This window comes from Aristolochia californica, unplaced genomic scaffold (genome assembly GCF_029961685.1).
Source record: "Aristolochia californica isolate CCGP_79_NKW_82.1479 unplaced genomic scaffold, dmAriCali1.0.hap1 SCAF_10, whole genome shotgun sequence".
Classification (NCBI taxonomy): domain Eukaryota; kingdom Viridiplantae; phylum Streptophyta; class Magnoliopsida; order Piperales; family Aristolochiaceae; genus Aristolochia; species Aristolochia californica.
In genome coordinates this window covers 769,894-782,892 of record NW_027181771.1, presented here as the reverse complement: position 1 = coordinate 782,892, position 12,999 = coordinate 769,894, and the positions used below count along the sequence as shown (strand labels likewise).

Below are 12,999 nucleotides of genomic sequence, written 5' to 3'. Positions count from 1 at the left end.
GTCGTAGCAATCATTCCAAAATAAGTTTTTTAACCGGTTTTCTTTGTGAGTTATCACCATTGGCAGGTGATTCTAATCGTAATCAAGCAAGACTTTCTTATTTTTTGACTTGACGCGCTTTGCCATTGGAAGCACTAACATCAAGGCGGCATCTCACCATCCAGTGCCTCCCCTCCAATCAAGAGAAAGTCACATCTAATTAATATTTCCGTTGTTTCTCTAAAAAATGATAATTTCAGCAGCTTGCACCTCCTACCGATAGACTAGTACTTTGCCAGTTCAAACCAAGAAGAAGAGGAAACACACTTCCGGGAGGGCTTCTGGTTGTCTCCTCGTACCATGTATGGTTGCTTCTGTTTCCTAAACATATGTCTCTTTCCTTTGTCATGTTTTGCTGTTTTCTAATGGTAGAATGAAGTTGAGTCTCTCGCTGATAAAACTTCTCATGTTTCAGCCATTTGAGGTGTGGGCAAATATGACAACTACTCCGGTGTTATTTCTGTTCCTGGTGTCACTAGTCTTTTCGTGTGAGGCCAGAACACCATCTTCAGATGAATACTTAGAGATGAAGAAGTATTTGCAGTTCATAAACAGACCTGGTGTGAAGACTATAACGGTGAGATTTTGTTTGATGATTTTATCGTAGTATTTTTCTTTTAACATTTGCCCGAAACAGATTTGTTGTATTTTGGATACTGAAGGTTATTTATCCTGAAAAAAGAATGATCATGGTGAAGTATTCGATTGCGTCGATATCTTGAAGCAACCAGCGTTTGATCATAGTTTGCTGAGGAATCACACAATCCAGGTAGCATTCTCTTGTATAATCGTGTCCAGGAAAGACATAGTTTTGAGACAGCTGTTAATGGGAGTCATATATGGTGCAGATGGAGCCTAGTTTCATACAAAACAATGTGAAGAAAGACCCTACTTACATCGCCATGAAGCTTGGATTCTCTAATGGAGGTTGCCCTCTTGGAACTGTTCCCCTTAGAAAGTTCCAAATGGAGGATTTATTGAGAGCTGGCTCTGTCTCTAACTTCACAAAAAAGCTGCAAAAAATTGACCAGGATGACAAGCTTTCGCAACAGGACGTTCATGCTGTAAATGATGTTTAAACAACTAGGCTTCTAAGCATTTTCTTCCAAGTCTGTTATTTCCTGTATCGACATCTCAACTACAGCTATTTGTTTCATTTTTGTTTGTTTAGTATGCTGCCGAAAGATTGATGGGAGGTCCATTCTATGGGACTGCAGTGACACTCAGTGTTTGGAATCCACAACCCAATCCCCAAACAGGAGGGATTTTCAGTCTTGCACAGTTGTGGGTTACAAGCTTGCCTTACACTCCAGTAAACACCATAGAAGTTGGATGGCAGGTAACTAATTTAGGCAAAATTGAGCAAAAATGAAAAATCTTCAAGATAATTAACTTTATTTTTTCTCCATTAATCTAAATGAACTCATTTGCTGAATTATTTAGGTTTCTCCAACTTTGTATGGGAATTATGCAACTCACTTGTTCATTTTCTGGACAGTAAGTTTTTAGAATAAACATTTGCTTTCATTTTCAGGATAGTGATACTTGTTCCATGATGAGAACTCACGCTTGATTGTTTGATTGTTAGAATAATGGTTATCAAACGGGATGCTACAATTTGAGGTGCCCTGGTTTTGTTCAAGTGAGCTCAGTGATTGTGCCTGAGATGATCCTGCCGGTCTCCGTCCCCGGCGGTCCTATAGTAGAAATAATCCTCACTGTGGTTCGGGTAAGACCAGATTCTTTATGTTTCTGGGTTTACGATATAGATTCATTAGCCGTCAACCCACTTTACAATTCATAACAATCTTGCATAAACAGTAAGAACTGACAGAATGCTTCGTTTTCTCCTGCTCAGGATGCTAACACTGGAAATTGGTGGTTGATTTTTAATGAGGCTTCTGTTGGTCAAGTAGAGGTTGGATACTGGCCAGGTTCCCTCTACACCTATTTAGCTCAAAGTGCAAGCACGATCGATTGGGGAGGAGAGGTCGACACCATGCCTGGTGGAACATTCCCGCCGATGGGTAGTGGCAACTTCCCGACTGCAGCACCTGGATATGTAGCTTATGCAAGAAATATCCAGTTCGTGGACATCAATGGTTTATTTTTTGATGCTCCAATCGAACTTACTAAGCTTGAAACTAGGCCATCTTGCTACCAGCTTCGAGATGGGTATAATCCAGGCAATCTTGGGAGATACTTCGGGTTTGGAGGACCTGGTGGCAATGTTTGCAATGCGCTTGTTACAGAATCCACTAGGGCATTTAGCATCTAATGAAGAAAATGGGTTCTTCTCTAGCTGATGTTGTTAAAACTATGATATAGCAACTGTCTGTGTAATCTGAATCTGTTGAATTTGCTTCTTGTTTGAAACTCTAGATGATCACCTAGAGATCGATGTTCAAATAAATGGGTATTTTCTGCTTCAATTGGGTTTCTACTGCCTTATCAAATCATATTGATAGGTTTTTAATTTCCCCTACTTACTTATTTTCTAAAACCTGGATCAACCATTGAACTAGAGGTATGAATGAATTCTTTAGTCTAACCCAGTTCACCATTGGTCGAACTAGAATAGATTTGGATACCTATAACATAATAAATTTGTATATATTTGGTATTTCATTTTGATTGAATGTACTAGTTAGGGACATTTAGTATCACCAAAAGACAACAAAATAATGGGGAAAACATTTTTCTTTGACTGTTTTTTCACTAGAAAATTTTCTTATTAAAAAAATTCATTCGATTAGTTTTCTCGAGTTCATCTCATATGGTTCATACAAGAAGGGAACAAGTAGTTCATGTCAGAAAGCACGCCATCCAAACAGAGTAGCAGCACTGGTTGCCCAAACAAGAAGAAGAAGAAGAATTTTTACAAGAGAAAGAAGCAAGCCAGTCGGAAGTTTATACTCTCCTCTGTATTCTGTTTTTTATCACCCCTCCCCCACACTGCATTACATGGGAAATAAATCTCTCCCGTGTGTGTGATCAGGTTGACTTGGCTAGGTTAGCTAGATTACTGGTTGAACCAACCAAGCCTGTCAATTAGGTTTTGACCCAAATTTGATTTTGAATCTTCAGAAGCTGGATAAGGCTCTGGGTTTGGTTGAAACCCGTTTAACCAGCCAACCTGATCCAGAATTTATACCAATGCTTGAAAGAACTTGATGATAAAACTTGAAAGAATTTGACCTTGATATGAGTTGTCCTCCTTAATTTTGGCTAGTCCATAGTTGTCTTCTTGTATGATCTTGATACTCAGTCATGGTGTCTTATCTTTATGATATTTTATGTTTTCTATAGCAATCGCTCTACCGAAATAAGTTTTTCAGCAAGTGTATTTCTTTAATGTGTGATACCTTTGGTAGGTAGATCTCGTTGTATTTAAGGAAAACTTTTATATTAATTGACTTGTTACAGTCTCCCACTGGAAGCACTAAAGCAAGGGATTATTATAAGTTTCTCACTCTCAGTTAGGTGGACAAGGACAAATGGCCACTTACATCCTACTAGACTTAGTTTTTAAAATTCAATTAGTAACATGCTTCTAACTGATCAGCTATCTTAAATACATTCTTCGTTTAGAAACATAACCAATCAGATAAATTTAATAAACTAGATGGTGCCTCGTATCTTTATCAAGGAAGAGTTTTGGAAACACTAAACATGACTTAATCTACTAGAGACTAGAGTTTCTAAGAAGAAAACCCATTCAGATTACAGACAATTTAAGCAAGAGAAGAACCCATTTTATTCATCAGATATCAAACGCCCTAGTGGATTCTGTAACAAGCTCATTGCATACTTGGCCACCGGGTCCTCCAAAGCCGAAGTATCTCCCAAGATTGCCTGGATCATACCCATCTCGAAGCTGGTAGCAAGATGGCTTAGTTTCAAGATTAGAAAGTCCCACTGGTGCATCAAAAAACAAACCGTTGCCGTCGAGATACATAATATTTCTTGCATAGGCTGCATCTCCTGCAGTTGGGAAGCGACCACTACCCATCGGCGGGTATGATCCACCAGAAGTGAGGGCTACCTCCCCTCCCCATGAGATCGAGGTTGCATACTGAGATAAATAGTTAAAGAGGGAATCCGGCCAGTATCCAACCTGTACTTGACCAACAGAAGCCTCACGATAAACCAACCACCAGTTTCCAGTGTTAGCATCCTGAGCATGAGAAGACGATATCAGAAATGGTTCCTGCAAATGAGCAAGATTGTCATAAACTGGGTTATTGACATTGATATCTTACCCGAAACACATCGAGTTGTATTTCTACTACAGGGCCGCCGAGGACGGAGACTGGCAGGATCATCTCAGGCACAATGACTGAGCTCACTTGAATGAAACCAGGGCACCTCAAGTTGTAGCATCCCGTTTGATAACCATTATTCTAACATTAATCAAACAATCATGCATGACTCCTCATGAATAACGTTTGTTTAAAAAAACTGGAAGCAAATGATCATTCTGAAAACTTACTGTCCAAAAGATGAACAAGTGAGTTGCATAATTCCCATACATGTTCGGATAAACCTGAATAATTCATAAAATGAGTTAAACTTAATTATGACGAAGAGTTTTCGTGTTAATTTTCCCATTGTTCGTTGTGAGGAATATTTAATTACCTGCCATCCAACCTCTATGGTGTTTAATGGAGTGGTAGGATCGCTTGTAAGCCATAACTGGGCAAGACTGAAACCCTCTCCTGTTCCGGGATTGGGTTTTGGATTCCAAACACTGAGTGTCACTTTTGTCCCAAAGAATGGACCTCCCCTCAATGCTTCCGATGCATACTAAGAACAAAATTAGAGACAGAGCCAGCTCATGAGTTGTAGTTGAGATGTCAATACAGGAAATCACAGGCTTTGAAGAAGAAAGAAAATGCTTAGAAGCCTTGTTGTTTGATAATCATTTACTTCATGAACTTCAGATTGTGAAAGCTTTCCATCCTGACCAAATTGTTGTTGCTTTTTTGTGAAATTAGAGATAGAGCCGGCTCTCAATAAATCCTCCATTTGGAACTTTCTAAGGGGAACTGTTCCAAAAGGGCAACCTCCATCGGAGAATCCCATCTTCGTGGCTATTTCCGTTGGGTCTCTCTTCACTTTGTTTTGCAAAAAACTAGGCTCCATCTGCACCATACATAACTCCTATTCACAACCCTCTCAAATATATAAGTGAATAGCAACTATTTCCATACCATGAGTATGCATTTCAAGAGAAAAACAGAAATGCACCAACCTGGAGTGTGTGATTCCTCAGTAGACTATGATCAAATGCTGGCTGCTTCAAGATATCGACACAATCGAACACTTCGCCATGCTCATTCTTTTATCAGGATATATAACCATCTTCAGTACCCTTACAACCATAATTTTTTTCTGGGCAAGTGTTAAAAGAAAAATATTATAGTATAGTTGTCAAACAAAGTCTCACCGTTATAGTCTTCACACCAGGTCTGTTTATGAATTGCAAGTACTTCTTCATCTCTAGGTATTCTTCTGAAGATAGTGTTCTGGCTTCACTCCAAAAGATTATTGACATCAAGAGCAGAAGTAACACTGGAGTAGTTGCCATGTTTGACGACATCTCAAATGGCTGAAACATATGAGCAATTATGTCAGCAAGAGATTCAACTTCAGTCTACTAACAAAAAACCAGCAAAAAATCACAAAGGAAAGAGAAGTATGGATAGAGGAGAGAACCTGAATCGCACCCAAAATGTGTTTCTTCTTCGTCGTTTGAACTGGAGTACTGATATTTTATGTAGGAGTTGCAAGCTAATATTATCCATCTTAAATAATGCGACTATGTTTTTTATTCGAAGTCTTTCTTTATTATTCTTCTTTCTAGTAGGAATATGATCAGTAAACAAGTTAAAAAAAACAAAAAAACCAAGTCTGTTAGTATTAAAACAATCCATTCTTTAATGAAAGACAGGAAATATGAAATGCTACAGACGGTGACTTTGTTTTTTTTATTAATTTCCTGAAGTTTCTCACTCGCTTGCCCTTGGAATATATTCCCAGTAGATAAAATAAGTCAATAATGGAGTGCATAAATTTTCTAACAAAGAATGCATATAAGATATCTCATCATTTAGAAGCAAGTCACCGGTTTGTATTTTAAAAACGGAGTTTAGTAGGATGGCAGCATCTTTTATTGGCCGTTTGTAGTAGAGGTTGGTAGGAAACTTATAATGATCCCTTTCAGACCCATATGTTATTCTGTAAAATGGTGTGTGGTCTCACCCAAACCATGGACAAATTGCAAACTCGGTCTAATTTGAAAGTGGCAATTAGCGTCTTATTAGATGGCCAATTTATGTTGAAATACAAGGAGATGAAGGAAGATCACATTGATTTGTATACAAATCTTAAGACATCTGAATACCACCATGCATGATCTTTTTGTTACTTTTGAAGGGTTTTGAAAAACTATATAAATCCATGTAAACTCACTTCATTCATTCAATTCAAGGCATTCAAAAATCCGTCCCCTTTGGCTCCTTCTCTTGTTGTCGCTCTCAATTACTTTGAAGTTCTTCTCTGTTCATTCATTCATTTATGGTGGCTTGATTTTTCAACATTTCTGGTGGCTAGAATTTTTTCTAGTATATAGATAGATAGAGAGAGAGAGAGAGAGAGAGAGAGAGAGAGAGAGAGAGAGAGAGAGAGAGAGAGAGAGAGAGAGAGAGAGTGATCATTAACTAGTTCTATGGGCAAATTGAAAAACCAGTCTAATTTGAAAGTGGGAATTAGGGAGTTATTAGATGGCCTATTGTGTGGAAAGAAAAACCCATTATTAGATGACTAAGTCTCCAATACAAGTAGATAGATGGAGATTTTGGAAACACTACAGATGACTTATTCGATTAGACACTACAGACATTAAACAGCATTGCCCACAGGCAAATGCGACCCGTTATTGCAGACTACTGCTACATCCTGGTTTCCAACATCATCAGTTTAAGCAAGACAAGACATTGAAGTCCAGCATTAGATGTCAAATGCCCGAGTGGGTTGTGTAAGTAGGGCATTGCAAACAGCTCCACCTGGTCCCCCAAAGAAAAAGTATCTGCCAAAGGTGGGATCGTACCCATCATCTTGAAGCAGGTAGCAAGATTTCTTAGTCTCGTCTATTATAAGAGGGCTAGGCACATCGACAAACGCGTCGCTGTTGTCCACATACTGAATATTTCTTGCATAAGCTGCATTTCCATATCCTTCACTTGGGAATCTTCCACTACCCATCGGCGGGTACGATGCTGTGCCGGTGATCTCGCCTCCCCAATCAATCCTATCTGCACTTTGAGCTAAATAGGTGAAGAGGGAAGCTGGCCAATACCCAACCCATACTTGACCAACGGAAGCCTCTTCATAACTCAACCACCAATTTCCAGTGGCGGAATCCTGAGAGTGAGTGGACAACCTCGCAAAGGTTAGAACATAATCAAGCTAAGACTTATAATGATTTTAGAACTTTTTAAATGATGAAGTATCCAGTCTTACCTTAATCACAGTGAGTCTTATTTCTACTTGGGCACCGCCGGTTGTAGAGGTTGGTAGGATCATTTCTGGAAAAATGTTTGGGTCCACTTGAACAAAACCAGAGCACTTCAGATTGTAGCATCCAGTATTTTGATAACCATCAGCCTGAAGTTTAAGCAGTCATGCATGGCTCATCCCAAAAACAAATAATATTCAGTGGACGAAATCAAAGATATTCTTCCAAAAACTTACCGTCCAGTAGATGAACAAGTGAGTTGCAGTATTCCCGTACATATTCGGATAAACCTAAATAATTCAGCAAATGAGTATCTGATAATCTTCAAAGGGAAACAATAAATTTGACTATGACGAGGGTATTGTTTTCTCATTTTTCGCAGTGAAGTATCACTTACTTGCCATCCAACCTCAATGGTGTTTATTTCCTGGTAAGGTCCGTTAGTGATCCATAACTGGGCAAGACTGAAAATCCCTCCTGTTCCTGTATTCGGTTGTGGATTCCAAACATTGAGTGTCACTGCTGTCCCGTGGTATGAACCTGAGCCTGGCATTCTAGCAACAGCATACTGGTAATAAAAACGAAACAAACACAAGTTGTTAGATATGGAAATAACAGGTTTTGAAGAAGAAAGCTTTGGCTGTTTCATCATCATTTACCTCATGAAATACAGACTGTGAAAGCTTGTTATGCCGGTCACCTTTTTGTTGTTTTTTAACGTACTTCGAGACAGAGCCAGCTCTTAATAAATCCTCCATTTGGACTCTTCTGAGGGGAACAGTTCCAACAGGGCAACCTCCATCAGATAATCCACTCTTCATGGCTATGTAGGATGGATCTCCCTTAAACTTGTTCTTCACAAAACTAGGCTCCATCTGCACCACAACTCCCATTCACGACTCTCACAAATTAACATATCAGAAAACAACGACTAGTTGCTTGCAAAATGATCAAATGCTTTAAGGGAGAGCTAGAATCTGATAAACTTACCTGGACTGTGTGATTCTTCAACAAGCTGTGATCAAATGCCGGTTGCTTGAAGATATCAACACAATCGAAAACTTCGCCATGCACATTCTATTTTCAGAACAAATAAAATTCTATGATCAAATCTTTATCCAAGCTAATGTTAAAAGAAAATTTTAAGATAGATAAGAGTCGTCGTTGAATAATTTATTTTTACCCTGATAGTTTTCACTCCAGGCCTGTTGATGAAGGCCAGGTACTTGTTCATCTCCAGGTATTCTTCTGAAGACAGAAACCCGGCCTCACAGCAAATGGTGAGTGACAGTAGAAGCAAAAACAAGATTGGAGTAGTTTCCATGTTTCTCAACACGTCAAAGCCTGAATTTTTTCCCTACAATTAGTGAAACATAAGCCATTTAACAACTAGAAACTCAACTTTACTACACCAAAAGAAACAAAAAGACAAAAGAAAGACGTAAAGGAAATCTAAACGGACTAATGAAATAGAACTCAGAAACAAAAGCAACCTGAAGCTCACCCAAATGGGTTTCTTCTTCGTGGTTTGAACTACTTGCAAAGTGGGCTATTTATAAGAGTTTCAAGCTGATCTTCTCTATTATTTAATCGAAACATGGATATACATGCACAATAATGAATCATATTCAAGTATTTGGCTTTTAGCTTTGACTTTGATTTGAGGTACTTCTTGATAAGATCTCGCCTTGATGCTAGAGCAACGCTAGTTGTCTTGATTCTGATGGGCTCATAGATGCCTAACAGTGTTACCACACAGAGAAACAAATGTAAAAAATCTTGAAACTTTTTAAGTATCCGAAGCAAATGAAGTACAAGATAAGGTAAAATAACAACAACTTTGGGCACGTTTTAAATATTTCAGCCCAGGCTTTAAGGAAACAAATAGTAGACAAGTTTTAAATAATCATTCCTTCAATGTCTTTCAGGAATTAAAAAACTACATGTGATTCAAACCAATAAGAAAAGCCACATAATTGAATAGCGTCTCGTCCAAGGCATGAGTAAACGTCCAGCAAATTACCTCTCAGTTATCAATTGTGTTTTTTAATTATGAAAACCCTTCTCTTTGATGAGGGTTGTCTTTTAGGAATCTGTGGCTTCTTCGCATAATTGGTTTTGAAGCAGTCCCTAAGGGCATGGTTTGGAAGGTTCACCAATTTTATGAAATCTATCGGATCATACTCTCTTGATGTCAATAATCTTTTAGAGTGAAGCCAGAACACTATCTTCAGAAGAATACCTAGAGATGAAGTACTTGCAATTCATAAACAGACCTGGTGTGAAGACTATAACGGTGAGACTTTGTTTGACAATTATACTATAATATTTTTCTTTTAACATTTGCCCATAAAAACCAATTATGGTTGTAAGGGTACTGAAGATGGTTATATATCCTGATAAAAGAATGAGCATGGCGAAGTGTTCAATTGCGTCGATATCTTGAAGCAGCCAACATTTGATCATAGTCTACTGAGACATCACACAGTCCAGGTTGGTGCATTTTTGTCTCTCTTGAAATGCATATTCATGGTATGGAAATAGTTTCTATTCACTTATATATTTGAGAGGGTTGTGAATAGGAGTTATGTATGGTGCAGATGGAGCCTAGTTTTTTGCAAAACAAAGTGAAGAGAGACCCAACGGAAATAGCCACGAAGATGGGATTTTCCCATGGAGGTTGCCCTTTTGGAACAGTTCCCCGTAGAAGGTTCCAAATGGAGGATTTATTGAGAGCCGACTCTGTCTCTAATTTCACAAAAAAGCAACAACAATTTGGTCAGGATGGAAAGCTTCCACAATCTGAAGTTCATGAAGTAAATGATTATCAAACAACAAGGCTTCTACGCATTTTCTTTCTTCTTCAAAGCCTGCGATTTCCTGTATTGACATCTCAACTACAACTCAAGAGCTGGCTCTATCTCTAATTTTGTTCTTCGTATGCCTCGGAAGCATTAAGGAGAGGCCCATTCTTTGGGACAGAAGTGAAACTCAGTGTTTGGAATCCACAACCCAATCCCGGAATAGGAGAGAGTTTCAGTCTTGCCCAGTTATGGCTTACAAGCAATCCTTCCACTCCATTAAACACCATAGAGGTTGGATGGCAGGTAATTAAATATTCCTCACAACGAACAACGGGAAAATTAACACGAAAACTCTTCGTCATAATTAAGTTTAACTCATTTTATGAATTATTCAGGTTTATCCGAACATGTATGGGAATTATGCAACTCACTTGTTCTTCTTTTGGACAGTAAGTTTTCAGAATAATCATTTGCTTCCAGTTTTTTTAAACAAACGTTATTCATGAGGAGTCATGCATGATTGTTTGATTAATGTTAGAATAATGGTTATCAAACGGGATGCTACAACTTGAGGTGCCCTGGTTTTGTTCAAGTGAGCTCAGTCATTGTGCCTGAGATGATCCTGCCAGTCTCTGTCCCCGGCGGCCCTGTAGTAGAAATACAACTGGATGTGTTGCGGGTAAGATATCAATGTCAATAACCCAGTTTACGTTTATGACAATCTTGCTCATTTGCAGGAACCATTTCTGATATCGTCTTCTCATGCTCAGGATGCTAACACTGGAAACTGGTGGTTGGTTTATCGTGAGGCTTCTGTTGGTCAAGTAGAGGTTGGATACTGGCCAGGTTCCCTCTTCAACTATTTATCTCAGTATGCAACCTCGATCTCATGGGGAGGGGAGGTAGCCCTCACTTCTGGTGGATCATACCCGCCCATGGGTAGTGGCCGCTTCCCAACTGCAGGAGATGCAGCCTATGCAAGAAATATTATGTATCTCGACGGCAACGGTTTGTTTTTTGATGCGCCAGTGGGACTTTCTAATCTTGAAACTAAGCCATCTTGCTACCAGCTTCGAGATGGGTATGATCCAGGCAATCTTGGGAGATACTTCGGCTTTGAAGGACCCGGTGGCCAAGTATGCAATGAGCTTGTTACAGACTCCACTAGGGCGTTTGATATCTGATGAATAAAATGGGTTCTTCCCTTGCTTAAATTGTCTGTAATCTGATGGATCTTCTTCTTAGAAACTCTAGTCTCTAGTAGATAAGTCATGTTTAGTGTTTCCACAACTCTTCCTTGATAAAGATATGAGGCACCATCTAGTTTATTAAATTTATCTGATTGGTTATGTTTCTAAACGATGAATGTATTTAAGATAGCTGATCATTTAGAAGCATGTTACTAATTGAATTTTAAAAACTAAGTCTAGTAGGATGTAAGTGACGAGGAAGGAATTCTTCGGCCTCTCACCAATGCACGACAGTAGGGAGCCAAAGAATTCCTCCTCCATTAACGAAGCAAGGGGAGAGGTGGGGCTTTGTTCTCCTCCATTAAGAATTCAATCAAGATTTGCAAGAAAACGTACTGGAATACATAGCTCAATGGAGAGAACTATTGATTTTGACTTCCTTTGGATCTTGGGAGAGGGAAAAAAACTTTAAATCATGTGTGAAGGCTGAGGCTTGGAAAATGCTTTAATCAATAGAAACATTCATTTGGGGGAATTTGGCTTCAATAGAAGGTTCTCCAACGTTCACAAAACTTGTCGTTAGAGCTAGAAAGAGATGTTTGTCTTCAAAAAAAAAAGGTAAAAAATCTGAAAATCCTCTTAGTGGCTTCTAAACCTTGTGGATTCTACTTGAACTGGGTTCAACAACTCTTCTTCTTTCAAGCTTTCTATTTCTTTGTACCCTACTCTTTTACTCTCTTTGTCATGACAAAGGCTAAAATCCTTCCATAAGGGTCAACTCCTTTTGCTCTTTTTTCACCATATGTTTGTTTCATTTTATCTTTTTATTTCAGGGCTTCATTTTTTCATTAATGTGCTTGAATTTTATGCATGAGCCTGTCTCCTTCGGCCTTTACACTTCATTTGATTTTCTTCTTTTACCTGTTTTACTTTTCTTGCCTTTTCTTGACTGGTTTGCTTCTTTCTCTTGTAAAAATGATTCTTCTTCTTCTTGTTCGGGCAACCAGTGCTGCTACTCTGTTTCGATGGCGTGCTTTCTGACAGAAACTACTTGTTCCCTTCTTGTATGAACCATATGAGATGAACCATGACAGGCCAAACGAATATGTTGTTAGAAATCTCCTTTTGGGGCATCATTAGTACTTAAGTACCAACACAAACTCTAGTAGAGTACCCAGGCATTGAAAAAAAATTAATTTGGTCATTGATTCCTATAGAGGCACACACTCGAGAAAACTAATCGAATGATTTTTTTTTTAATAAGAAAATTTTCTAGTGAAAAATCAATCAAAGAAAAATGTTTTTCTCATTATTTTGTTGTCGTTTGGTGATACTAACGGTCCCTAACTAGTACATTCAATCACAATTTTGTGACTCTGTGCTCTATCACAATGAAATACCAAATATATACAAATTTATTATGTTATAGGAATCCAAAACTATTCTA

The 12,999-nt window shown here is 38.5% G+C and overlaps 3 protein-coding genes across 3 annotated transcripts; 2 read left to right on the top strand and 1 right to left on the bottom strand.

Moving 5' to 3' along the window:
- The first annotated feature begins 475 nt into the window (after nt 1–475).
- LOC137939037 (protein neprosin-like) lies at nt 476–2,317 on the top strand. Its single transcript, XM_068784209.1, has 6 exons — nt 476–616; nt 888–1,103; nt 1,211–1,378; nt 1,483–1,536; nt 1,628–1,768; nt 1,898–2,317. The coding sequence occupies exons 1-6, from the start codon at nt 476–478 to the stop codon at nt 2,315–2,317; spliced, it is 1,140 nt and encodes a 379-aa protein (XP_068640310.1).
- Nucleotides 2,318–3,802: 1,485 nt separating this feature from the next.
- LOC137939030 (uncharacterized) lies at nt 3,803–8,882 on the bottom strand. The gene is made up of 15 exons (XM_068784197.1): nt 8,742–8,882; nt 8,549–8,635; nt 8,218–8,433; nt 7,956–8,126; nt 7,795–7,848; nt 7,564–7,707; nt 7,099–7,464; nt 6,949–6,999; nt 5,489–5,695; nt 5,294–5,380; nt 4,969–5,184; nt 4,678–4,845; nt 4,532–4,585; nt 4,302–4,442; nt 3,803–4,249 (listed from the first exon to the last, which is right to left on the bottom strand). The coding sequence occupies exons 1-15, from the start codon at nt 8,880–8,882 to the stop codon at nt 3,803–3,805; spliced, it is 2,550 nt and encodes an 849-aa protein (XP_068640298.1).
- A 1,336-nt stretch (nt 8,883–10,218) lies between these two features.
- LOC137939022 (protein neprosin-like) lies at nt 10,219–11,546 on the top strand. Its single transcript, XM_068784188.1, has 4 exons — nt 10,219–10,374; nt 10,758–10,811; nt 10,901–11,041; nt 11,100–11,546. The coding sequence occupies exons 1-4, from the start codon at nt 10,219–10,221 to the stop codon at nt 11,544–11,546; spliced, it is 798 nt and encodes a 265-aa protein (XP_068640289.1).
- Nucleotides 11,547–12,999: the final 1,453 nt, after the last annotated feature.